This window comes from Panthera leo, chromosome C2, assembly GCF_018350215.1.
Source record: "Panthera leo isolate Ple1 chromosome C2, P.leo_Ple1_pat1.1, whole genome shotgun sequence".
NCBI lineage: Eukaryota > Metazoa > Chordata > Mammalia > Carnivora > Felidae > Panthera > Panthera leo.
The window spans coordinates 54,814,311-54,841,235 of NC_056687.1; the positions used below are offsets into that span (position 1 = coordinate 54,814,311).

General features: G+C 36.9%; 1 protein-coding gene across 1 annotated transcript in view; it reads right to left on the bottom strand.

The window, feature by feature from the left end:
- The window catches only part of IFT57 (intraflagellar transport 57), a 52,082-nt gene that overhangs the window by 13,750 nt on the left and 11,407 nt on the right, over positions 1–26,925 (bottom strand). Inside the window, exon 6 of the mRNA XM_042954755.1 lies at positions 11,152–11,274. Coding sequence (XP_042810689.1) covers positions 11,152–11,274 — 123 coding nt within the window. The remainder of the gene's footprint in view (positions 1–11,151; positions 11,275–26,925) is intronic.

The window sequence follows — 26,925 nt, forward strand, 5'->3', positions numbered from 1 at the left end:
TTAGGCCACTGTTTAACATCATACACCAATAAGAGTGAAAAGGAAAGCTAAAGAGCACATATTTGCAATATATTATGTCTGACAAAGGATTCATATCCAGAGTATAAAAATAATTTCTATAAATCAAAAAGCAGATAACCCAATAGCAAAAGACAAAAGAGGATATCCAAATGCCAAAAAAACATATGGAAAGGGCTCAACTTTGGTAGTCATCAGGGAAATGCAAATTAAAATGACAACAAGCCCACAACATATCTACTATGACAAAAATAAAACAAAATAAACTCTGTAGTGAATTCTGATAAAGATGTGGAGCAACTGGAACTCTCACACACTGCTGGGAGGAATACAAATTTGTAATAACCACTTTCAAACCCTATTTGGCATGTATATACACTGTGACCTAGCAATTCCACTCGTAGTGAAATTTCTACTGGAAATGTGTACATATGTTTACCAAATGACATTGTACAAGAATTTTCAAAGCAGTATTATGTGTAATATTATAAACAATTCACAGAAGCCCAGGTGTGGGATACTCTGGAAAGGCGTGACCTGGGCTAGGCAGCTGCCATCAAAGGAGTGGACAGCTAGAGGCTGACTGCTGACCACACTCTCTGTGGTTGGGCAGCAAGTCCCTGCTTATAAGGGGATCTGGACATTTTACCTCTGTCTCCACCACAGGGAGAGACTCGGTTACTGATGTTATAACTGTAGCTGCAGAGGTAGAGAGAGGTAGGGCCAAGTCTGAGTGGCAGTCCAAAAGTGATTGGCCTCAAGATTTCAATGCAGAGTGATAATGTTCCTGTGGCATATTTAATACCCCATCCATGGCCAATGACCAAATTCTTTGAGAATGTGATGGCAGGAAGTCACGTGATGTGAAAAAGGCTTGACAGTGGTGGCTGCATATGCCTAAGTTCACTGTAGTAAATGTTGCTGGGGTGGGCTGGTAACTCATCATGCTTTCAAAGCAGGAATGTGACCTCCATCCTCCACCCAGAACACTCCCTTCCCTAACAACAGAGCATTAACTAAATTCTTTTTTGTCACTTTGCACAAGCAAGTTTGCAGTCTCTATTTCTTGTTCTAATTATTAATTTTTCAGCTTCACCACAGCTCACATTTGTGCACATATTTGTGTGTGTGTGAGAGAGGGAAAGTGTGAGATTGTCCATTAAATATTTTTTTCATGAGATTGAATTACCTTCTGTTTAAATTTTTAAAAAATGTTTATTTTTGAGAGAGACAGAGAGCAAGCGAACACGAGCTGGGGAGGGGCAGAGAGCGAAGGGGACAGAGGATCCAAAGCAGGCTCTGCGCTGACAGCCCGATGCAGGGCTTGAACTCTCCAACTGTGAGATCATGACCTGAGCCAACGCTGGATGCTTAACCGCCTGAGCCACCCAGGTGCCCTGAGATTGAATTACTCTCTTAATGAAAAATGCCCATCAAGTTGTGAGATAATTACAAAATGTAGCTTTCCTGAATTTTTAAACGTGACATGTTTTTTTAATTGCCAGCAGCTTAGTTTTCTGTGGTATACCCTTGTAATATGAAAACATGAATTTTCTTTATAAGTGTTCAAAGAACTAAACATACGACTTAAGAGGAGGGGAGTATGTATGTATGGTATGTCGTATGTGTATATTTGTTGCAGGGAGTAGACTATTTTTCCACTATTGCTGGAAATACATGTTTCCTCAGGAAAGTTCCTGCTTTCCAGATATTCCTCCTGTTGTAGAGAAAAATAGAGGGTAAGTAAAGGCTATCATAACAGTCACTAGTATTCTCACACCTGCCTGTAATTGAACTGAAACTGGAGATCCATAATCTCTAAATAAAATACCTTGTTAGTTAAATAACTGCCTTTCTAATGTGTGCTCAGAGATTATTATCTTTACTGACTACCATCTGTTACTAAAGTGTTTTCATATGTTGACTCTGACTTACTTTTCATGCTTATTCCATCCGCATCCCTTTTATATGGCCATAAAAATCTCCTCAGTGAGGGTTTCCAGACTTTAGAAGGAGTTAGAAGCCAGAGAAGAGATCTGGCAAGGCAGAGTGGGAGTGAATGGGGCCCTTCTGACAATACAGGAACACTCTTAGGCCAAATCAGAATGTAATTATTTCATTGCGAGTAACCACAATGGATAGGCAGAAGAGATAACCTTGACAGTTGCTCTCAACTTCAGGAATCTACTAATCAAAACTTCGATCCCTTATTATACTCAAAAAACAAAACAAAAAACCTGAAAAATAAATAGAGCCATCTGCATATCTGAAGAACCAAGAAACATAAAAGATTGCCTTGGCATAAGGAAAACAGAATCAAATGTAATGGGATAAAGACTATGGGAGCAAAATGTGTCCAAATATTAAGAAATTTAATAATAAAACAGTGATAGTGAGAACTCCTCCAATATCATTGATTGGAAAAATGAATCAAACCAATTAAAAATTGCATTTCATAGGGAGGTCCATTTGACAAATGGTTTCTGTTTCAATTTATATTCTACGTTAAGTAATTTAAAGGAAACATTAAATCATACTTTGCAATAATGAAATATTTAGGCAGTCTAGAAATTTTAATTATAATCAATATGTATTAATTCACTGCTCTCAATCACAAATGTCTATTTGAGGTATATCTGCTGTGAGGCATTAGTAACTTTCCTCTGCAGTGTTTACATAACATGCAGTCTTTATTGCTTATTTCCTTAAAATCTGCTACCACTGTCGATGCTCCTTAGTTAGAGCTGATGGTAATCTCTAAAGCAAAAACACTTGTTCTCCTATTTCAACTTGTGATAAATGAAGCCTTTCCCCCGATCCAGTTGAAGCATTTATCACACTCAGGATAAATAGGAAGGAAAGCATCATCAACTATCTTTAAACAGAGTATCCTGAATGTTCAACAAGACCATGACAGAAGCAGCTAAAAATCTTTTCCAGTTGCTTGAGGATGGGTGGGTTTTTCTCCACCCCTTTGCAGTAGTTTTACATATATAATTTTAAGCACAGTATTCTTTTCCACAACCCTGATATCTGTCTGTGACCCATATGCTAAAAAGGAAAAAAAACAAAAAACAAAAAACAAAAACCCAGTTTTATCAGCTTAAGAAAAAGAAAAAAAAAAAGAAATGGAGAAAACAACTATAACAAAATAACACCATATTTTAAAAATAACACAAAAATCCAAAGCAATATTCTGTTTTTTTTTTGTAGTCTCCTTTAAAGAAAGCTTGCCTGTAAAAGTCCATCAGTGAATATTTCCCCTCATTCTCTCAGACAAACGTGGCAGTTGAGTAATCATGCAGGCTGCTCTAAAAATGTATGTGTCTAGTTAATTTAGGCAGTTTATTTTGATAGCATTCACCTCTTTTTGATTATAGCAGGTGTTTCAAGGATAAATTTGCTGAAAATTGTATTTTGTTTAAACAACAGCAGCATGTACATTTATGGCCTTACTATATTAAAAAGCATTTATTGTCTGGCAGCAATAGATACAATTACAAACATTTGTGACAGTAATTGGAGCTATTACTCCTGCATGGAGCCTCATGGAGACCAACTTATTGCCACCTGTATTTACATTTGTTACTGGTAAATGTAAGAGCTGATTTTTTTTTTATTTGGTGCCTTATTTTTTTTTAAATTATGTGAATATTTTTCAACAAAAGGTCTGTCTACCAGAAAATCTTTAAATATTGTAAATTTCTCTATTATTCAAATAACAGGCAGAATCTCATTTTAATGACTAATATATACATAAATGTATTCTTGTATCCCAGCCCACAGAATATATTCTACCTGTTTGCTAATGGATCCAAGAACCCTATCAATATAATATAGCCTTATCCAGCAACTAGAGTACAAGTCTTAAGAAATGCTCTTTATTTCCAAACTATTACAATTCATAAATCCCTGCAGGTCAGAAATATTAGAAAGCTCAATTTTATTAACATTCTTCTTATACTCTATCCAAACACAGCAATGGCAGAAGGTCAAAGCAAGTTACTCTTCTCCACTACTCTGGAATGAGAAAAATACCCCTCTTCTCTTGCTTCCAGACACAGATTCCTCTATAACAGTAAAAAAAGAGAAAGCCTACTATTGTACATTTTCTGCAGGACTTGGCTCCCAATTTGAAGAGACTCGGATCTAATACAGTAATTCCGTAGTCCCTCCAGGTTCATTTAAATGGAATTCCAGCCGCTGATTAATAAAGGCCTCTCTCCTCCCTCTTAGGTTTTAGCTCTCACAGTGACTGGACAGCCCAAGGGCTCAAGACTATTGCAACCATTCCAACCTTAGCACAATGACTCTTCCCGAAAGGTTTCTTGCTGTGAATTACCCAAGGCAACACCTTATGGTTTATTTACGTTAAAAGAAAATCCAATTGTTTGGAGCTGAAATTTAAAGTTTAAGGTTTTGTTTTGTTTTGTTTTTTACAACTGTACCCTGAGAAAGTCAGACACTGAAAAGCAGGTAAGGATGTAAAAAAGCAGTTCAGTGAATGAATCAAACGCTTGAAATAATTAGAAACACATGCTGTAGTACTTCCAAAGCCTTTCAAAAAATATATAATCTCTTTATCTAAATTCTTGTAATGAACCTGAAGATTTACATAATGAGTAGGAGACATTTTGGAGGAATGAAGGAGGTACTTAGCCAACTATCTTTTAAAACAACAAAGCAGAAACATTTAATTATAATTTGGAAAAAAATCAATTTAAGTCATTAATCAAAATTTTAATTACAATATCCACAGGGCATTAAAGCATGATAGAACATTTGTTCATTGCATTAAATACCTCATATTAAATCATTATAATACATAATTGTTTAGGAATAAATACTGTATAATTGAAGAAAAGGGCCTATGTAAGGTTTAGTTGAAAACTGATTTCACACTTTCTGCTCTTCCTGATTTCTGGGGAACAGGAATAAATATTATTAATGTTTACTTTGTTTCTATTATGGTAAAAATCCTTGAAAAAAGTCCTTCAGATAAAGACTGATAAGACTGATCATTAAAGAAGCCACTTTCCCTCAGTTCAATGGATGACACTGAGAGACTGAAAGTACAAATAAACAACAGACAAAGGCCAGATCATCACACAAAAGAGAATTCTGACCCACAATCTGCAGCAACTAGTCCAGGAAGTCAAACCATAACCTCCTTGTGAAGTAAGCCCATGGCAGACTTAGCAGCTGCCAGCTTCCTGAATGTTTCTCCCCAAGCCCCTGGCTTCCAATGCAGGACCAACCAGACAAAATCACATATCTTACCCCACCCGGTCACCCAGGAGGCCCTGCTTCTAGTTAGTTCTGCCTCCAAATCTCCAGTCATATCTGAACATTTCTGAAGCCTTTGCTTTCTCCCACTATGTATCTTTTACCTTCTTCTGCCCGCCTTTAAGTCTCTGCCAAATGCAGGCAATGGTGGCTAACTCCCCGGTCATAGCAAGCTCTGCATAAACAGTCTTTGTCCTAATTTACGTGGTCTCTGTTTATTTCCACGCAAACATGGGCTTGTTTTTCCATAGTAACAAGAAAACTAAAAATGATAGGTGGATTGTCTTCAAGGAACAGCATTAAATACTGAATGATTCAAAATTAATAGAAAAATACAGAAAGTGAAATTTATATGAATCTGCAACCACATCTTCTAAATCCCCAGAAATTATGGGACATGAAGAATTCTCATCTTCAACTACTGTTATTACTCCACTCGGCAACTGTCAACTGACTCACTTAAAAGGTTTTTAATTTTTTTTTTAATGTTTAATTTATTTTTGAGAGCAAGAGAGACAGAGCATGAGCGGGGGAGGGGCGGAGAGAGAGAGAGAGGGAGACAGAATCTGAAGCTGGCTCCAGGCTCTGAGCTGTCAACACAGAGCCCGATGTGGGGCTCAAACTCACGAACTGTGAGATCATGACCTGAGTCGAAGTTGGACATTTAACTGACTAAGCCACCCGGGCGCCCCTCACTTAAAAGTTTTTTTTTAAAAATTACTATTATGGATTTAAAGATATTTCAGTCATGAAGGAAAATATTATCCTTCAATAAATGTGACAAAGTGCTTCTACCTGCAGTAACCACTTGTTTCTTTAAAATGGCTAACTGGCAGATTCCATTTCTTGCTATTGGTCTGTATTCTCAGATCTCACAGTCCTTACTTATGCTTGCCCATATTGTAACTAGCTCTTGCATGACTCTATCTGGCCATTCCTCCTCCCAGATCTTAGACCTGGTCTGACCCCAACCTGCTGGGCTTGGCCAACCCATCTCTGCTACATGCCACTCAGCTAAAGTTATGTCCATGATATACTATTATGTTTTATAAAAGGTATAATCTCAACTATATACATAAGAGCACATGGAAATAGTGGTCAATATATATTAAGTGAGTCTTCTGGCAACATTCTAAGTGCTTAAGATAGGTTAATTCATTTAATCGTTTCAATAAGTCTTTGAGGTATGTTTTATAATGAACTCCATTTTACAGATGAGGAAACTGAGGCACAGAGTGGTTGAAACTTGCCCATAGGGTCCAATGGCTTGTAAGTGTTAGAGCCAGGATTCGTACTCAAGCAACCTGGATTCAGAATTTGTGCTTTTAACCAGTATGCTGTACTATCACTAAGTGAATAGGTAAGAGCCTGGGTGGTAGGTTCAAATATCACATCTGTGACTTACTAGGCAAAGGCAAGTTAACCTCACTTCACTGTATTTCAGGTTCCTCCCCTGTGGTAAAAGGTACCTGCATCTAATAAGGCAGTGGAAAGGATTAAGTGAGCTAATATATGTGAAATGTTAAGAACTACACTTGGCACATGGTAAACACTTAGTAAATGTCAGTTATTATTATCATTTTATATATAACTTTACTAGGGAAAAAAACTGGAAAGATTTACCAAAGTGATACTTACATGAAACTGATTACATCCCCATGTAAGGATATAAGGCTTATGTTTTAAAATATTCCCTTAAATGATGGAAGCATTAGTGCAGAAATTTTGTTAAATTCTTCCTGAATACTGATACAGGAACTGAATACAAGACCTCCGTGACAGAACACAATATTATAGTAACAATACTATAATTTAACAATAATTAACATTTATTATTAGGCATTAATTATGTCACAGACACTGTTCTTGGTGCTTTACAACAGCTTTGTGAGGTAACTAATATAATTAGTCCCATTTTACAGGTTAGGAAAAGGAGGGACAGAAAGGTTGAGTAGCTTGCCCTGGATTGAACATGTAATAAGTGGTAGAAATATGAATTGAAGGTGCCAAGGGAAGATGTGTGAGATAGGCTCCATCTTCTCCTGGTCTTTGTGGCTGCCACAGTTCCACTAAGCTTCTGAAGCTTTGGCTCAGTAAATCAGGAATTGATAGTGAAACTAAACATGGAATTGACAGCTTCTATTTCATAGCACACTGCCTAGCCCCTTTCCCCTTGAATTGTTTCCATATTATTTTTATAATTAAAAACAAGAGTGTATTTGAAAAAGACTCAGAGTTTAAGATAATTCTTGACCAGTTACAGATTTAAATTTAGTCTGATTATAGTCACAGATGTTTGCTCTTAGTTTTAAATTCCACCAGAGTCCTTACGTAACACTTGTCACCACTCCTGGGTCTAATAAAAAAATAATAAAAATAAAATAATAAAAAAGAGATAAAAACACAGAAGAAGAAAGGGAAAGAGATATAAAGAGAAAAATGAACTAAGGAGGGAAGGAACAAAAAGTACAAGATATACAGTCTTAGTACACTAATAATACTCGTAGACAATTTGATTAGGTGGCACTCATGTCTACTCTAGTTTAGCTGTCCTCAGACTGCCCTTCTAAGGAATGGACTCCAGAGCCTTACTCACTTGGTCATAACTGAGGCATTAACTAGAATGGAATGACCCAGGACTTGGCTGGCTTTATTGACTTTCTTGGCAGAACTTCTGTGTCTTTAGACACATTATTCCAAGTTGGGGCAATATGAGTTGGTCTCTGGGTATATAACACTCTAGAAGGAATCACCAGGAGCATTCTCTAAACCAACTCTAAAAAGGGAACTACTAATATAGTCCATTGAAGCTAACATATGACAAAAGTCCTTCACCTTCAGTTGTGGAACAGATCATTTGCATTTTTGGCAACATTTTAATTTCCCCAATTGTAATTTAAGCCAATATTAAAATTCGTTTGCATTCTTCGAAAACTGGCAACAGTAACGAGTGCTGCCAGAAAAAAGAATAACCTCATCTTACAATAAAACCTAATTACAACATTACAGAGAATATAAAATAAAATATCAGTATACGAGAGCATCTCATCAAAACAACAAAAAGAAAAGGAGATTTACTTATTATTTATTTATTAATTTTTTTTGTTAGTTACCTGCCAAGAAGCACACAAGCACTGAACTTGTGAGGAAAAAAAGCAAAACAAACATTTGATCCAGTGCTAAAGAAATATGGGACTTATTTACTGTTAACACAAGGTCATTTTAAAGAACTTTATAATGGATTTAAATAATGGAGGCCCTGTATAGTTATCTCCCACATCTCTATGCTACTTAAAAATTAATCTAATAATGATTGGTAAAACACACTGATCTGAAAACAGCTCATTTCCCTCAAACACAAAGTTGAAGTCTCCAAATGTCCTAAATAGCCTGTGTCGAGTGAAAGGTAATTATTTTCGCCAAAAGTAAAGGAGAGGGTTTGGTTTTGGTCGAGTCAGGAGTGGAGGAAGAATGGGATGTACCATGAAGCTGGAGTCAAACTCTTCTGATGAAGGAGGATGGTGAGCCCATGAGAAACCTCATATGTGACCAGATTATTTTTATTTCTGTGACATGAAAAATATCTCTTTATTTACTAACCCTTTATTTTCTCAAATCAACATACAATTTCATTTTTCTTAAGTAAGCTGAATAAATTGACCCCAAACCTGCATTTCCTATTTGATACCGCTGAAATACTTAGAAGGGTTTGTGAAATACTAGGCACAAAGACCAAATGATCTAGAAAAGAATTCTGAAAAAAAAAAAAAAATCAGATGTAACTTTAGATCAGCATATTTTACCACAATATTGAGATTGAGCCCATCGAGCCCTGCATCAGACAGCACAGAGCCTTCTTGGGATTCTCTCCCCCTGCCGTCACCCTTTTCCAGCTCACACATATGCACATGTTCTCCTCTCTCTCTCTCTTTTAAAATAAATAAATAATGTAAAAATAAAAAAAATTACCAATGCTATCAAACAGAAAAAAATGGAAATAAATAATTTTTTAAAAATCTAAATTCAAAATGATATTTATATAAAGAAAAAAGCCCTCAAAACTTTATGTGACATTTTGGAATGTTGCCTGTAAAATCTGACTTTTTATTAATTTGGCACAGTATATCCTCATAAGATCAAGGCTGGTAATGTATGGCACAAGACTAACAGTCCAACTTTCACCTAGTTAATTCTTCTCCAATCAGGAGATCACTGATTCTCTAAGAACCCAGGATTCTGATTACTACAATATTAGTTTGTAGTAGAACTTAACCTGTACTTAGTTTTGCAAAACTGTATGTGTTAGCTGTTACATTTATATTCTTCCTTTATTCAGTTACTCCTGTTATGTAGAAATCAATGACCATGCTTTAAAAAACACTCTTGTGTGATCAATCCTATTAGGTTCTAAATGAGATGCTGGATGTCAAGAGTTAGTTAGCTTGAAAGTTAAATAAATTAAAGGCTTCCGTATGGAATTAAGATGTACCTGAGAGTTCCTAACTACACAGTTATTTTAACATGTCATTCTAACTAGAATCACAATAATAATAATTTTTAATTTTATGAGTTCTGCTCTTATAAAAATAAAGAATTAGAAATTACATTTTTACCAAAAACTAAAGAATTAGAAGTTATATTTTTACCAAAAAAAATTACATTTTTATAAATTACAACTTTTAGCAGAGGTTGAATCAGTGAAGAAATCTGATTCTTTCTTTGCATATCTCATATGTAAATATGTATTAACACATATGTATTAACACAATATAACACAATATAACACAATTGTAATAACACAATATGTATTAACACATATTTACATATGAGATATGCAAACAAGAATTTACCCCTAATGTAGTCAAACAATGGCTACATAATAGTGTCTGGGAAAATACATGGTAAACAGGCTGCAGGATTTGCCCACTTACCTTTAAGTTTGTTCCACAGCTGTTCAGTCTAGTAAGACCTTTGCTGCCTTTATCCTATTGTAGGACTGCCCTAGGAGTCTAGGCTACTTCTACCTTCTCCAGGGCACAGGTTTACAAGCCCAAATCCAGACATTCTAAGAATAAATTCATTTCTAAGGCACTCTGAAAACAGCAGTCTTTGGGGGTAGATTCAGGACCATATTTTCAGAGTAACAAGCTTCCCTAGAACCTTGTTCTGTAATGCTGGTGCTCTTCTCCTGCCTCCAGGGATGGAAACTCATTAGTTTCTTTACCTAGATGTCTCTCTCTCCAGTCTCTTTTGTAGACATTATTATAGTATTAATGAGAATAGGATTGTCTAGTCACCTGATAGTTTTTTCTGACGTTCTTGTAAAAGGAAGCAGAAACTTGATTATGGGCCAGTTCATTCATCTGGCCCAATCTCCAAAACTTAATGCAAATGCTTTGATTATTTTCTTACTATCTTTTAATCATATGTACTGAATAGATTATGTAAGGCAACTTCCAGGATGTCTTCTGTTCTGCCATCCAGCAGAGCTCCAAAACCATTTTCTAACTATAATCAGTTGCTATACAGTCATGAAATTCCAATTTCATTTACTATTTACCTAAACAAAATAAGATTTCTAAGAAAATACATCAAAGTATATTAAGAAAATACCCCTCAATCCCAGGGAAACATGACATGTTCCAAATCACTTTAAAGATCTATTCCTCTCCTTCTTTAATAGTATGTTATTTATTCATTCAACAACAATTTACTAAATCTCTGTTAAGACAAAACACTGGAAACCGAATCCTACCCGCTTAAATCGTTCGTATAATTAGTAGTGCCTTTGACCCTGAAATTGCCTTGTGAAGATCCATTTGAAAAACTGCGTTCTATCTTCTCTACCTTATTGTCAGTCCTAATCGTGACTTTCAGTTGTGGTAGTACACGTTCCACTTCGAGACTCCATTCCGCAGCATCTGTTGTGGATTCCAAAATATCTTCTTGTTTGGCAGACTCGTTCATATCCTAAGAAAGGAAAGATATCACAAGATTGAGAGTTTATAAAAAGAAATGGTAAAATTTTGAGGCATTTTAGCAGGACTGCACAATTTATATCAAGTATGGTAGTGTTAAAATTACAGTGACAGAAGAAGTTATTATCTGTCCTCCTATCCATGTTGAAAGAAAACAATGCTCAAACCTGGTAGAATAACAAAATAAGTATTTTCAAAAAGAAGCAAATATAGGATTCAACCATTTTGACAAAAAACAATGCTTTTGAAATATCAGAGTGAACTCAACGGGAATATTGTCAAATCAACAAGCCATTTAGGTATGTTAATTGGTAACAGTAAAGGAGATACAAACATTCACACATTTGATAAGAAAACATTGTCTCAGTTTGAATTTTTTTTTTAAGTTTATTTATTCTGAGAGAAAGAGAGAGAGAGCAAGCAGCAGAAGCAGGGGAGGGGCAGAGAGAGGTAGAGAGAAAAAATCTCAAGCAGGCTCCATGCACTATGAACACAGAGCCAGATGCCGGGCTAGACCCCACGAACCATGAGATCATGACCTGAGCTGAAATCAACAGTCAGAGCACTTAACTAACTGAGCCACCCTGGCACACTGAATTTTCCATACTGAAATATAAACGCCAAATCTGAAAGACAAAAAAGATAAGATCCCAGAAGCCAAGAGGCCATTACTTAGACATTTTTTATTCATAATTTAAGTGATATTTTGGTTAGGTCAAACTATAATGTAGTTTAAAAATGTAACTTAATATAGATCTACTTGAACTCAAATAGGGTGGGGCCACATTTTTGCATTTGGTTTCTGCTGTTGAGTGATAAAATCAATTCATGTCTGTTTTTGAATTACAAAAGGAAAAAAATTTTTTTTTCATTTTCCTAGACTTTCACATGTCAGCATTAAGTATGTATAGATCTGAAAACATAAAGAATGTACAAATTAATGATTTAAAGATAAAGCCTGGGGTGCCTGGGTGGCTCAGTCTATTAGGTGACCAACTCTTGATTTCGACTCAGGTCATGATCTCACGGTTCATGGGATGATTGAGCCTGGCTTCTGGCTCCTGAACTGACAGAGAGGAGCCTGCTTGGGATTCTCTCTCTCCTCTCCCTCTGCCCCTTCCCTGCTGTCACGTGCAAAGATAAAGCCTAGCACATTAGTTTTGGTAGCAACTTTTCCTTTAAGCTTCCTTGATAAATTGTAAGAAAATGTAAGGAAAACATAAAAAAATGTATTACCATACGAAAAAAAGAGATCCGAAGACATAAACAGCCAAATACAATGTATAAACCTTATATGGATTCTAGTTTGAACAATCTACGAAAAGATGTTTTTGAGACAATCAGGGAAATCTGAATGTGGAAAAGTATTAGAGGATATAAGGAATTATTACAAATTTTATAGGTATTATAATAGCATGATGGTTATGTTTAAAAACAAGGCCCTATAAATAGAGATAAATGCTGAACTATGTATAGGTAAGTGGACATGATGTCTGAAACTTACTTAAGATACTTTTGATACTTACTAAGAGCAAAGGAAAAAAGTGGGGCCTCTGGAGGAATCATGGCTGACAAACTATTAACTGCTGAAGCTGGGTAATGTTACATAAGAGTTCACTATTTTGCACTTCTGTGTATGTTTGAAATTTCTCATAATGCAAAACTTAAAAGTAAAAGATTATATAAATAACCTCATGGTGAAATTACATTCTCAATGTGAATTTATGTCACTTAAAGACATTTCTTAAAATGAAAGCTCATTAGACAAGTCTTTCCAATCCAGTCTAACACTAAGTATAAGAATAACCTTATATCAGGATTTGTATTTTGGTGGGAGATTGAGGTCTTTAGGGGCTTTAAAGTCCCAACTGAGTCTCTAGAGCACTGTTGGTATAAGAAAGTCTCTCTCCTACCTCCTAGTTCATGTTAGCAAGTCCTGAACAGATTCAGAGTCTTAAAAGGAGCATATATTGCTTTTTGTTCAGAAATTCAGGGGGGCTATATAGTTCTAACCACACAATTAGAGGATGGATAACTAGTATGTGCTTTTACATTTTACAATATATAGTCTGAATTTATTCAAGTACATTCTACTTTAAAAAAAACAGAAGTATAAAAAAATATTAGCATTTGTTTAAGTAAAATGTGAAAACTAAGTGAAAAATGTTCAAGATTCTGCTTTAAATATTAAAGTACTCACTTTAATATAGAAACATTGTATTACTTTGAGTACTAGCAGAATGCTACCACAGTATTCACAAAGCAGACATGTGAACTTTTCTGAGACATGTGTGACAGAAGAGACACGGAGTCTCCCAGTTGAAACCTAAAGCCATGGGGAAAGTTCTCCATCATGTAACTCCACCCTGGCACCCACAGCATGCATATAGACTTGGAGGAGCCGGGGGCTTGCTCACTCACTGGCCTACCCCAGTACCTGTACCTGGCTCTAGGTGGCCCAATTCTGACTGGCTCCTTTTCTGGGTAGGCGGATGGGAATGGGGGTGGGATGCGGTGGGCGGATGTGTACACTGCCAGTGTGCGTGAGCCCTGACGTTTGGGGTGTACGTGTGGTATATACACAGGCTCACTCTTGCCAGGGCTATGGGGCCCCGCATCCCATTCCCACTGAACCAGGGTGGGCCAAAGGGGCATGACCTCTCAGCAGCAGTGTTGTAGGATTCGTAATAGAAGGTAGATGTTCTGATCACTGATTTAAAAATAAGATTGCTTTATGGAACCACCATTTGGGTGATCTGAAGCTGGGTAGTCCTGATTAAACCCCAGAGCCAGTGCTCCTCAACCCCATCCCTCATTTCCCCTCGGTCTTCCCTTCCCTATAGGAGGGTGAAGTCGGTTGAGTCCAGAATCACCAAACAAGGCTGGAGAAGGTACCCATCCACAGCCCCACTTTCTTCAAGCCTGAACTCAGAGGATTGTTCAAGTTGTCCATAACATACTCAAAGATTTTCCTCAAGGAAGGGCACATGTTTCTCATTTTCCCCAAGGCAAATGGGTCAGCAATGGCCCTGTCTGACTCAGACTAGAATCTAAGAGTTAGTAAGATACAGGGGTACACTTACAAACATTGCATTAAGGCATCCCAGTGCATAAACTACTACTTGCTTTATATTGGGTCCTTTAGTAAGTTGCATTTATTCTTCCTAAGTTATTATTTGGTTCCCTTAAGCAATGATTTGCAAACTCCTACTTCCAAAATCCTAAAATGGTTTAATATAGCAGCTCAAATGTCTTCACTGCCTCCTAGGCCACAGTTAATATATTGGGGGGAAATGGCCTAGTTACTAAATGAAGAAAGGGCAAAAAGAGAACATTAGGCTTGGTAGAGCGGCATTAACTTATTCAAACTATACAGTCTCCTTCTATTTCCATATTTGCACTATCTATTTCATAACCTCGTTCCTCAGTCACATTTTCCTAATGCCTAATAAGTGGATACATTAACTGAGCAAGGCCTACATATGAAGTAGAAATCATTTTAAAACTATTCCATGCCTTGGTTAATAACTTGAGAAAACTTTTCCTTTCCAATTGTACCTCCATTTAACAAATGGTATTTTATGTGGAGATATTAGTAAAAAGAGAAATAAACTGCTGTTTTCATTTAATCAAAAATTTATATCATCATGACAAAGTCCCAGTCCCTGTCTGAAACAACACTAAGATAAAACATACCTCTTGGGAAATTGCATTTTCTAGTTAATGCTGAAGAAACAATTAAAAGCTCAATGAGACACAGGCTACCCAGAAGTCTCATTTATAATTAATTAATTTACCAATAAGCCATTTGTAAAGCTCCTACAACATGCAAGGTAAGAATCCAGGTACTGTGTTTGGCGTAGAAAGATAAAAGGATTTAATCCCTGCCTGCAAAGAGTTTATAGCCTGCTAGGGAGAATCTCAGGCTAGTTTATGGAGGTAATAAATGGTCCCGAGGGAAAGAAAAACTTATGAAAAGTGATCCTAAGACTGTCAATGGAAGAATTGAAGATAACAGTCTAAACCATCCTATAACATAAACTTGGGCTCCAACAGTGGGCATATCACCAAGTCAGTTCAAGGATCAAACATGCAATGTTAAAAGCCTGCTCAGAATTCTGTTCCAAGAAGTAATCTCTCCTTCAGGTAATATAATGGGATGGTTAAGCATCTGAAAAACACTATATTCTGTATATCTGTGTATATATGTAAACACATAAAATTGGATGTGTGTATATATATATATATATATATATATATATACACATAATTTTATATGTATGAATGTATATATATACATGTGGTTAGTCTTAATGGTTACAGGGGTAGGTAGAATAAGGGAAAGCCTCACATATCAGTGAAGGAGGCTAAATAAATAAAGCCCTTTGCAGCCTGAGCTGCTGGATAACCTATGTAGTGCTGCAAAGCTGTTCTGTCACACTAGGTTCAGTGGAATACAAAACTTGATATACCTTCAAAATATCTTCACCTCTTAATTAACCCTGGGGACTCCAGGTAGACCATGACTACCAACATCGGAAGTAATGAACCTGATACTAACAGAGGGGGACTGGCCCATTAACAAGTCTTAATAGAGAAAATGTTACAGGTGATGCAGTAGAAGCACTGATTGCATTTTTGGTATAATCTGATGAATTACCATCTTGAGCAAGGAACTTAAAAAAAAATCTCTTTGGGGTAAAACTATTTCTAATATGTAGTGTATGCTCATTATTGGAAAGCCCTATAAAAGAAAGGGGGCTAAACATTACTGGAAAAAGCAATGTTGACGAGGGCTTCCTGACACCAGCAATATATATTCTTTTCATCTCTGCTATAGTAACAAAATTCTGGTACTATAGGATCTTTTTGATCGCAAGGGTTCAAATTAGGTTGGGCAGTTAGCTCTAGTTAAGACATTCCACTGGGAATGAAGAAGGAAGAAAGCTATGAGTAGGGTAAAGTAGAGTTTCTAAAACTTGACTAATCATGGATACCCTACAATACTTCCTCTAATCATTGACTAAAGAACACCTTGTCTGCTAAAGGGAACATATATGGCTCATCGGAAGACCCAAGAGTGAAGCTCAAGACTCAGGCATCCATGAGAATTTGTTTCCTTGGGAATGGAGACCCTGCATCAGTAGTTGTAGAGAGATCATAAGTTCAGATGACAGCTTGGCCAAGAGAACGTAGATCGTGAAGGCCTGGGCAGAAACTGGATCCACAGACTTCCAAGTGAAAATGGGAGATAAAAGGAGGGTCAGAAGATCCTAACACTGATCTAATGAAGCAAGACAGCAAATGGAGGCACTTGAATCTTCAATTACCAAGCCTGAACCCCTACCTCTTATAAGAATGAGGCACCACCATCAGACTGGATACTGGAGACTGATAAATGCTGACATTTACTGACTGTAATTTAATATTTTCATGATGTCCTTTATTGTATTAATTCTGTAATACAATCGTTCTCTAGGGGTCTGAGGAAACTGGATATGACTGATCCTACATCAAATGACCCCAGATGGCTATAATTTTTGCATTCTTATGTCTGCTTTTAAAGTTCTCCTGCAGCCTCTCTTGTTATCAAGATGCCAGTGATCACCTCTGGCTGTCTGACTGATTGCCTGTAGCAACTCCTCCTCCTCCTCAACTTCTGGAGGCTTAGAAACCTAGCATCCAAACATGTTGGAGTCTAGGCAAAATAAGAATACAAGGGAAATACGTGAGAACTGGTGAGGGCGGTGGTAGTGGTGGTGAGGTTGGGACTCTTCATACATTTTTTTTTTTTTTTTTTAATGGAGGTGGTTATACTTATTTTGGTTCCTCAGAGGGCTTTTTTCCAACCTTCCTAATTTGATGCTTTGGTTCAGATAGGAAATAGGATAGGTGGCCAACAAGCTAAGTGCTAAATATAATATTTATTATACATTACTATGTATTAAGCAAGGTTTCTCCTAAGGGTATTTAGTGTCCCTCTTTCTTTAAGTTTTTTAAAATGTTTATTTACTCTTTGAGAGTGAGAGAGACAGAGCATGAGCAGGCAAGGAGCAGAGAGACAGGGAGACACAGAATCCGAAGCAGGCTCCAGGCTCTGAGCTGTCAGCACAGAGCCCGACACAGGGCTCGAACTCAGGAGCTGTGAGATCATGACCTGAGCCAAAGTGAGATGCTTAACCGACTGAGCCACCCAGGTGCCCCTAGTGTCCCTCTGTCTTTATCATTGATCAATAAAAAGCTAGAGGGATAAATAAGGTATTTTAATCAAGAAGTGTTCCCTTGAAATCCAGTGATTTTAACAAATCATATTTAAAGCACAGAGCTAAAACCTTTCATGTCCCTACAAGTCAATTCTTCTTCATGATTAAAGAAGCATAAATCATGAGTCTGATTCACTATTTTCTTTTCAAATTAGGTTTTAAATGATTTAGCACTATATTACTATGAAGAAAAATGTTTAATACCATACAAAAAGTATTTTCAGATTTGTTCTGAATAACTAAATTAAACCTTGGCTGTAATCCATCAAAAGAAATAGAGAGATGGTAGCCTCTGTCTTTAAATATACGAAGTTCATAAAAGTTTTCAATTCAATTTTGAGACTATCAAAAGAAATTTTATTCTGTTATCATGTGAACTAAAATTTGAATAAATTATGCTCACAAATCAAAAAAAGTTTAAAAAGCTCCCTAAATTAAAAAAAATCAATTTAACTTACTAATAAGAAATCTGAAATTATTTTTGAATGAGAATGCAACTTCCAGTATTATTTCTGTTTAATATCTCAAACACCTGTCTTTGCTACTACTTTAATTTAATGTCCATTAAGTGCTAAGGTAAAATCAGTCCTGATTTTTTATTTTCTCAAGATAAAACTGAAAGAAAGTACCCTAACAAGTATGTATGGAAAAACTACCATAGACATTATAGTTGGTGTTATAGAGTATGCCAAAGTAAGTTTAATTCTTTATGTAATGAATTTCTATAAGGCTTCTTTTCTCTGAGATGGCAACCTAATACATTTGAAGAGCTCAATTCATACATCTACTGAGAGGGACATGAAAGTCTAATTAACTGTCAAGATTAAAGAGTCTCAAGACTCAAGGAAAAGAAAACTAAAATGTCTTGAGAATTGCCACAGTATGGTGTAAATGTCAAGAGGATGGGTCTGGAATCCCATCTCTGCTCAAATCCTACCTCCACTGCTTCTTAGCTATTGGTCAAGTTATAAAACCTCTATAAATCTCAGGGTTCTCATTGGTAAGATGAGGATAATAGTACCCTTCTCATTGGAAGGGTTGTTGTGATGATTAAATTATACATTTTAAAAGGTTTGCACAGTGCCTGGCACATAGTAAGCCTCAATATATTTTAGCAGTTACTATTACTATTATTAATGCCAAGCATGGTTCTCAATGCTTTCACCTATGTTAAATGCCCAATAATAGCACCATGAATCAAGGGAGTCTTATTCCCACTTTTGCAAATACGAAAGGTAAGGTATAGAGCAGTTAGCTAATTTTCCCAACGTCACATCATTAGTTGAGTGGCAGGGCCCAGGGAATGTTACTATAGAACACAAACTCTTAGATACCTTACCAAATGCCTATCAATCCTTGTGTCATACAGGTTACAACTATGTTTCCCCAGTTTATCACTTGTCTTTTAACTTTATGGTGCTCCCCACCCCACTCTTTCATATATAGCCTTTAATTTTTATGCATTCAGATTTATTAGTGCTTTTCTTTTATGGTTTTTAGTATTCTTGCCAGGCTTTATTATGTCAATTTCAACCCGTGAGTGTAACACTTGTCAGTCATGTTCTTGTTTTCATACCTTATCATTTTCTAATGTGTTGATCCATGTGGGGTTTATTTGGGTGTATGATATGAGGAAAGAGCCCAACTTTTTTCACCAGATGCACAGCTTATTATTCTATCACCAGTTAATTAAACAGTCCAGTTTTCCCCCCACGTATTTGCATTGTTTCCTATATTATTAATATCACCATATTATTTGGATTATTTTATGAACACTATACTACTTCATCAATCTATTTCTGGGTCTGTATAATTTGTTTAGACCCACAAATAAATTACACAAATAGTACAAAGAATTCCCATATACCCTTCATCCAGATTCACCAAATACTAGCATCTTACATAACCTCAGGGCAATTATGCATAAAGTGATACAGTATTTATATCTGGGTGATGAGATTTGGGGATGTTTTCAAATTTTTCTTTGCACTTTTTTGTGGCTTCATTCAAAAAAAACAACAACAGGTGTATATTTCACTTTTAAAAAGAAGTGTTTTCAATAAAAGCAGGTAAAAATAAGAAGTTTGATTAACTTCCAGAAACTAGCTGGTATAGGTGTAAATGCTTTAGGAATTCGAATGAAAGGGAGAAGTGTGTTTTAATGGAGACGATGAGATCTAAGTTTAACCTTATAAGGATGTATGGAATGCAAATAGGCAGAAAAGAGACAAGCCAAGTGTTTATAGTCAGGAAAAGCATCATAAGCCAAGATACTGAAATAGAAATGCACATGGCTTGTGAACACCACATCAAGAGCGACTGGGGGCTTAGAAAGGCGAATACTGGGGAGCCAAAAAAAGAGTTAAATACTTTGTGAAAGACCTTAGAAGCTAGGGTGAGGAATATGAATTTTGTCTTCTAAGCCAGAAGGGAGGCCAAGAAGAGTTACAAGCAAGGTAAAACAACTTTATTTAGCCAACAAATCTTTTTTTTATGATTTTTAATAAATGTTTCTTTATTTTGAGAGAGAATGCATGTGTGCACAAGTGCTAGTGGGGGAGAGGCAGAAAGAGAGAGAGAGAGAGAGAGAGAGAGAGAGAATCCCAAGCAGGCTCTGCTGTCAGTGCACAGTCCAACATGGGGCTCAATCTCACAAACTTTGAGATCATGACCTGAGGAGAAATCAAGAGTCAGATGCTTAACTGACTGAGGCATCCAGGAGCCCTGTATCCAACAAATCTTTATTTGGCACCTACTATATGCCAGGTACTATTCTATTTCAGGGACAGTAATAAAATGATAAAAATCCTCATGAAAGAACCTTCTAGAATGTTCTAAATATGTTTTATGAATAGTTATGTGTTGTAGATTTGTGGGCCACAGAATTGAATGGGACTGGGGCAATTGGGAAAGTGTCACTAAAAAGACAGAATTTGAGCTGAACTCTGAAGGTTTAAGAGTCAAGTAGAGAAAGGACGAGAAGGGACGAGAGAAAGGACCCCTATCTAGGGGTCAAAGATGAGAGCAGATATGCTCATGAGGTGTTTGAAAACTTATGAGAGGATCCATTTATCTGGAAAAAAGTTACTCCTGCAGAACAAAATAAGGTTGGCTATATGGACGGTTGTCAAACCGCTAAGAGTCTGGAAATCCAGACCAAAAAATTATTGTTTTATAATCTATATACATTGACCTATAGGCACTGAAAAGCCATCAAAAGTTACTGAACTCAAAATGACCTGATAAAAGTCATTTTGGTAAGCAAGATAGAAGAGTAGGGTGAAAAATATTTTACAAAAGGGTGAGGGTAGGATTGAAGGGTAAGGATCAAAGACAATTCAGGCCATTATTGTTACATAATCCAGACAGGAGATGAAGAGGACTTGTCCTTGAAAGACAGCTGAAGGGATGCATGTGAGGGAGATTTCAAAGTCAGCAGGTCTTAGTGCCCAACTAGATGTCCTGGATTAAAATGAACCATTAACAAACATCAAAGCACCAACACTGCTAGAGACGGATGGGTGGGGTTTGGTGGATTTAAAGAATATAGTTTATAGAGGACGGAAAAAAGCACATTCTTGGTACCCATCTAATATACTGAATTACATAATAAATATCTGCTATTGGCATTGATTCAGGAAATATAATCTATCCATTTATAAAATGACAGCTCTCAAATGAACTCTGGAAAATATCCTATTAACTTTTCATCAAATTCCCAAGTCATTTCTGTAGGGGAGACCTTACGTGATAGCAGATTTCGTCTCGTGGGCCTTCAATAAGCATCCATGTGACAGATTATGAAAATAAAGACATGACATCACCAAGGCTTCCCAAATTACATAAAAATGCAAACTTCTTGATAACTTATATCCTATGTAAGCTTCTTACTCAAAAATACTCATGGTAATCTAGAAACTTATTTGTATCGAGAGATGGGGGCTTTTTCTACTCTCCTACAGCACATGAGGATGTTGGTAACATTCCAATCTCTTAGTTCCAACCTCTAGGAAAGATGAAAAATTATATAAAAGAAGAAATGCATCAAGCTAGTTAGGTTATATTAATTTCAAAACAACCCTGGGAAGAATTGTGTCACCACTGCACAGATAAGAAAGCGGAGTCACAGGTTAATTTACTAAGTGTCTAGTGACATGCAGTCAGAATTTTTTTTTTTTTTTTTGGGAGCGAGTGAACAAGCAGGGGAGGGGTGGAGGGAGAGAGGGTGGGAGGGGGAGAGAGGGAGAGGGAGAGGGAGAGGGAGAGGGAGAGGGAGAGGGAGAGGGGGAGGGGGAGAGAGAGAGAGAGAGAATGAGAATCTTAGGTAGGCTCCATGCCCAGGGCAGAGCCCAAGGTGGGGCTTGATCTCACGACCCTAAGATCATGACCAGAGCTGAAATCAAGAGTCAGGTGCTCAACTGACATGCAGTCAGAAATTTAGCCAAGGCTTACTCTTCACCATGGAGCCAGTGTTGAAGGTATGGACTCAGTTCTGGAAAGGACCTTGAAAAGTCCTTGCTTCCTACTCCTTTTTAGACTCACAATAAAATCAGGATGGAAGGAAGAATCTTTCCTATTCCAAGGGTGGATTCAAAAGCTACAGTAAAAGATCAAGCAAAACTCTCTTTTACACCCAGCAAGAACTGCCATTTGAGCTCCTTCTGAGCAGTGTGGAGTACAGCTTCTTTTCTCTAACCTACATTTTCTATTCACCTCCAGATATAAAACTGATGGGGTGGTACAGGTTAGTTACCAGAGAAATAAAAGCATTTACTCAGTCATAAGGCGTTCCATCACGCTCAGACATGTGGTGCTTTAATTGTTTCTCCTGTGAAACACCAACCACAGACTTCTCACAGTCACAACACAGGAGGACAAACACTCAAATGTTTTAGGAAAGGAGAAGAAAAACCATTTTCTTCAAGCAGGAATCAGAACCAGTGGAAACCCAGGGGGCAAGTTATATTTCAGAACAGTGCTTTTTTCCTATGTTACTCAGAAAGGACATTGTGTCAAGAAGTGAAATGTAAATCCAATGTAAAATGAAGAAAATTTAAAGTATTTAAGATATTAACCAAAGTAGATACATCTTCTTCCCTTTTTTGATTACAATATTGTGGGCTTGCCACAATGACACTCAAAAACTGAGATGACATTTTTATTCTAAGCCCAGATTTTTGCTTCCTTACAGCTTTTGCTTTTTAAGCTAAAAATTCTCTCATTCTTGGTACAATGAATTTTTTGCTAAGTAATTAAAAACCAATTGTGTTTAAACCTTTTGAGATAGTTGGTTTTATGCTGTCTAACTCAGAATTTGGTTTCTAAAACCTCAAATTTAGCATCTCAAGGAAGAATGGTATCTATGGCATGTTTGAAAAAATGTTTTGAAATGAAGTGATGGACATTTAAAAATAGAACTCGAGCGCACAGCTTCCCTCCCATCTTTTTTTCCACTGGGGGAGGAGAATGACACATCTGTGTTATGCTGCCACAACACTGCTGCTACGACTCCACTGAGCTTCAGAATGGAGGGGAGCAACAAAGACCACTTGTAATTACAGTGTAGCTGCCACAACCGTGCAGGCAGTTTCCAGTTAACATACTCGAGACAGAGCTAGAAATGGCCTAAACACCTGCCTAACACCTTGCCGCCAGGGCCTTCCTTTCCTGCTCCCGCCCCTCACATCTCTGAAATTCTACTGTCCCCCTACCCATCAGGGGCTCTGCCCAACTGTGAGATCTTTAATACAACACCAGTGTCTTCCCCATGACCACCCCCAAGGAGTTTTTGGCTAAATTTTGGATTTCAAGACAATTCAGGAAATCAGAGGGGCAGAGAGAATGTAGAACTTTGTGGGCTAGCCTTGAAGACTAATATTTATATCTTTTTTTCTTCTAAGAAAAGCTATATCAAAATTCAAATAACCTATAAATAAAACCTTGGAAGATATAGCAATCCCTTGCTAATTGTAAAAGTTATTTTCTTGCAAAGTATTATATTTGACAAAGCCATAAGGGGTGTAAGAGAATTGGGGGGGGGGGCACAGAATAAAGTAACTTTAAAACATACTTTTTAAACCTGAGAGTAAAGAAATGTTCTGAAAAACAAGTGCTTCCAAAACAAACCAGCTTCATCACTGTAAGCATACACCAATGATCAGAGGAACCATTTTCTTAGAACAACATTTTCAGGGTTCGTGAAACACTACTGCTATGTCATGATCCGAGTAGACACTTCAAAATTTAGTCAGTGGGTACATAGTATCTCTTTACAAATTCTTCTAATTAGCAGCTGCAGGATTTAAATATGTTGTGGTAGTCAGGAAGATGGACCACCAGGTCCCCTCTCAAGGAAGGACGTGGCCAGCAGACAGCTTGCTGCTGTCAGCCCCCTCAGGCTGTCTTACCTGCAGAGAGCCACCTCGACCTGGCCGCATGTCCTTCCCAGGGCAGCCTGCCTCCAGTGACGGGGCCAAGCAGGCAGCATTTGGTCCAGAGCTCTTCAGCAAGTTGCCCCAGGTTTTGTCAGGCCTGAATCACAGCTAGGCTTCTCTCCCAGCCCAAGTCTTCTCCCTTCCTTTCATAATCAACATCTTGCACCACAAACCCTGTCTCAGTGTCCACTTTCAGAGAACATCATCTGCAACACATCTTTTCCATTTACATTCTCTCTCGCTCGATTTACCACAAATCTCAAGAAGATGCTGTACAGGCTCATCTTCTTGCATTATCACGATCCTTAAGAGCAAGCACACTTTTTAGTATCTAGGTATCACTTTATTTAGTGAAAGAAGGGAATATAAGTGGATTTCTCCCTGCATTATCATACCTGGTACATAGAAGAGGAAGTAATTATAGTTGAGCAGTTCTTTTCTCTATGAAAATTAAGCTATACCTTGCCTATAAAATTGTAAATGTAAAATAGCATTCATTTCTGCACGTATTCCTTCAATATTATTCAGTACTGAGCAGTCTCTACACACCCGGCACAGGTGAAAAAGTAGTAAAGAAAGCTCCCACTCAGAGGAGAGAGCACTCTAGTGACTGAGATAGACAATAGATAGAAATTAATATGTTGCCAGGGTCTGTAAAGAAAAATAAAGCAAGGTGAGAGAACAGAGAATGATTGGAGAAGCATCTATGTTTTCAAAATCACAGGTAGAGAGGACTGTTATAATCCATAAATGGCTAGAGTGGCACAGTCACATCTACATTTAGTACATCAATTTCCTAGAGAGTACATGTCATTTTTATTCTAGCAAAAAACTCACTGCATGCAACTTTGCTAAAATAATATTTCCTCTGCATTGTGAGTCCACCTGCTGCATGAAACATAAAATCTTAAATCTATGTTACTAACCTATATAGCAGTTCTGTCTTGGGGAAAGAGCAGCCTAAGCCGTCATAAGGTAGAGTCAGATACAGCTGTCTCAGGCAGACGGCTTTAGTGGGCAACATCATAAGCATGCCAGATTTTTTAAAATATGAAAGGGTTTTCTGCCTCATTAGAACTTTGTGGCTGACCATCCACAAACACCTGGTGTTCAGACTTCTTCCTCTTGTGAAAATACAACCACACATAGCCTCAGCTTGAAGGGGTTTATGTTATATAATATTTGTCCAAAGAATCTAATACCTAGATAACTTACAAAGGCATAGGTAGGGGAAAACTTAAATAGTTTAAAGTAAAAACTGAAATCAGGACAAACAGGAACTTAGAGTAGTGATAGAGGCAAATGAAATTACTTAAACCCCTTCTAATTCTCAAACTACTTTATCCAGAGGGAATCCCAGGTGGCCTTTAGAGGTTCTATTTATACTATCAATGGAAGAATGAATAACACAAATGACAGTTTCGTTCTGAGAATAATTGTATATCCATCACTTTTTTTCCCCCTCATACTTTAGAAGAACTTCATTATCATCTTCAACACTTAGGAACATCAAGCACCACAGTGTCCTTGTTTAAGGTAGGAATCAAACAAACTATACCTACCTGCTGAACTCTTGTATGGTGTAAAGGGAAAAAAGTAATAGACTTGGGAGTTTAGAACAAACAATTCAAATTCAGCTACTGCAATCTTATTAGTTTTTTAAAAGAGTAAACTGTCCAAAGATTATAAATTTCAGTTTTTGTATCTGTACAATTAAGATAACAACATCTACCCAAACCCTTCACAAGGTCAATAAAGGATGTATTTTAAAGTGCAGTTGACCCTTGAACAACGCTGGAGTTAGGGGGGTGCTGACCCCTACATAATCAAAGATCTGGGACTAACTTTTGACTCCCCAAACCCTAACTTCTAATAGCCTACTACTGACTGGAAGCCTTAGTGATAACATAGTCAATTAATGCACATTTTGTATGTTATATGCATTACATACTGTATTCTTACAATAAAGACAAAAGAAAATGCTATTGAGAAAAACATAAAGAAAGTACATTTATAGTATTGTACTGTATCCATTGTGAAAAAAATCCATGGGTAAGTGCACCTGTGCAGTGCAAACCCGTGTTGTTCAGGGTCAACTGTACTTTGAAAACTATAAAGTACTACCAAAGTACTGTTACAACTGGAGTTTATCTGTTTGAATTTAAATGTTAACATATTATTCTGATATACTGTATCAGATTATATTATATTCTCAGTTTTCAATTGAGCAATAAAAATACACTAATTCATTTAAGAATGAATGAATGAATTCATGTATTTGGCATCTTCTGTGTTATGCTATGGAGAATATAAATGTATTAAAAGTCAACTCACACATTCAGGCAAGTTAGCCACAATACTGTACGTTATGTTTTATTGCATCTCAAGGTGGGCAGAAAACACACATATCATTAACAATTATAAATAATGCTGACTAATGATACTAAGGCAGTAAATGATAAATGAAGAGATCGTCCTGGGGTGGGATGGCCAAGGAAGTTTCAAACTTGTTTGTAGAATTTAGACAAGAAAAGTTAAATAAAGGGCAAATAAGAATATTACATTCCAGGAGCATCTGGGTGGCTCAGTCAGGTGAGCATCTGACTCTTGATTTCGGCTCAGGTTGTGATGTCACAGTTCATGGGATTGAGACCTTCATCAGGCTCCATCCTGACAGCACAGAGACTGCTTGGGATTCTCTCTCTCTCTCTCTCTCTCTCTCTCTCTCTCTCTGCCCCTATCCTGCTCGTGGTCTGTTTCTCTCTTTCTCTCAAAAATAAATACACTTAAAATAAAACAGTTAAAACGTTAAAAAAAATATTATATTCCATGCATACCTTTTTGAACAATTAAGTATCATTTATTTGAATATATATATATAATGAAATACAAAAATCCTACATGTACTTTTGAAATATCTCATTGAGGGGCTCCTGGGTGACTTAG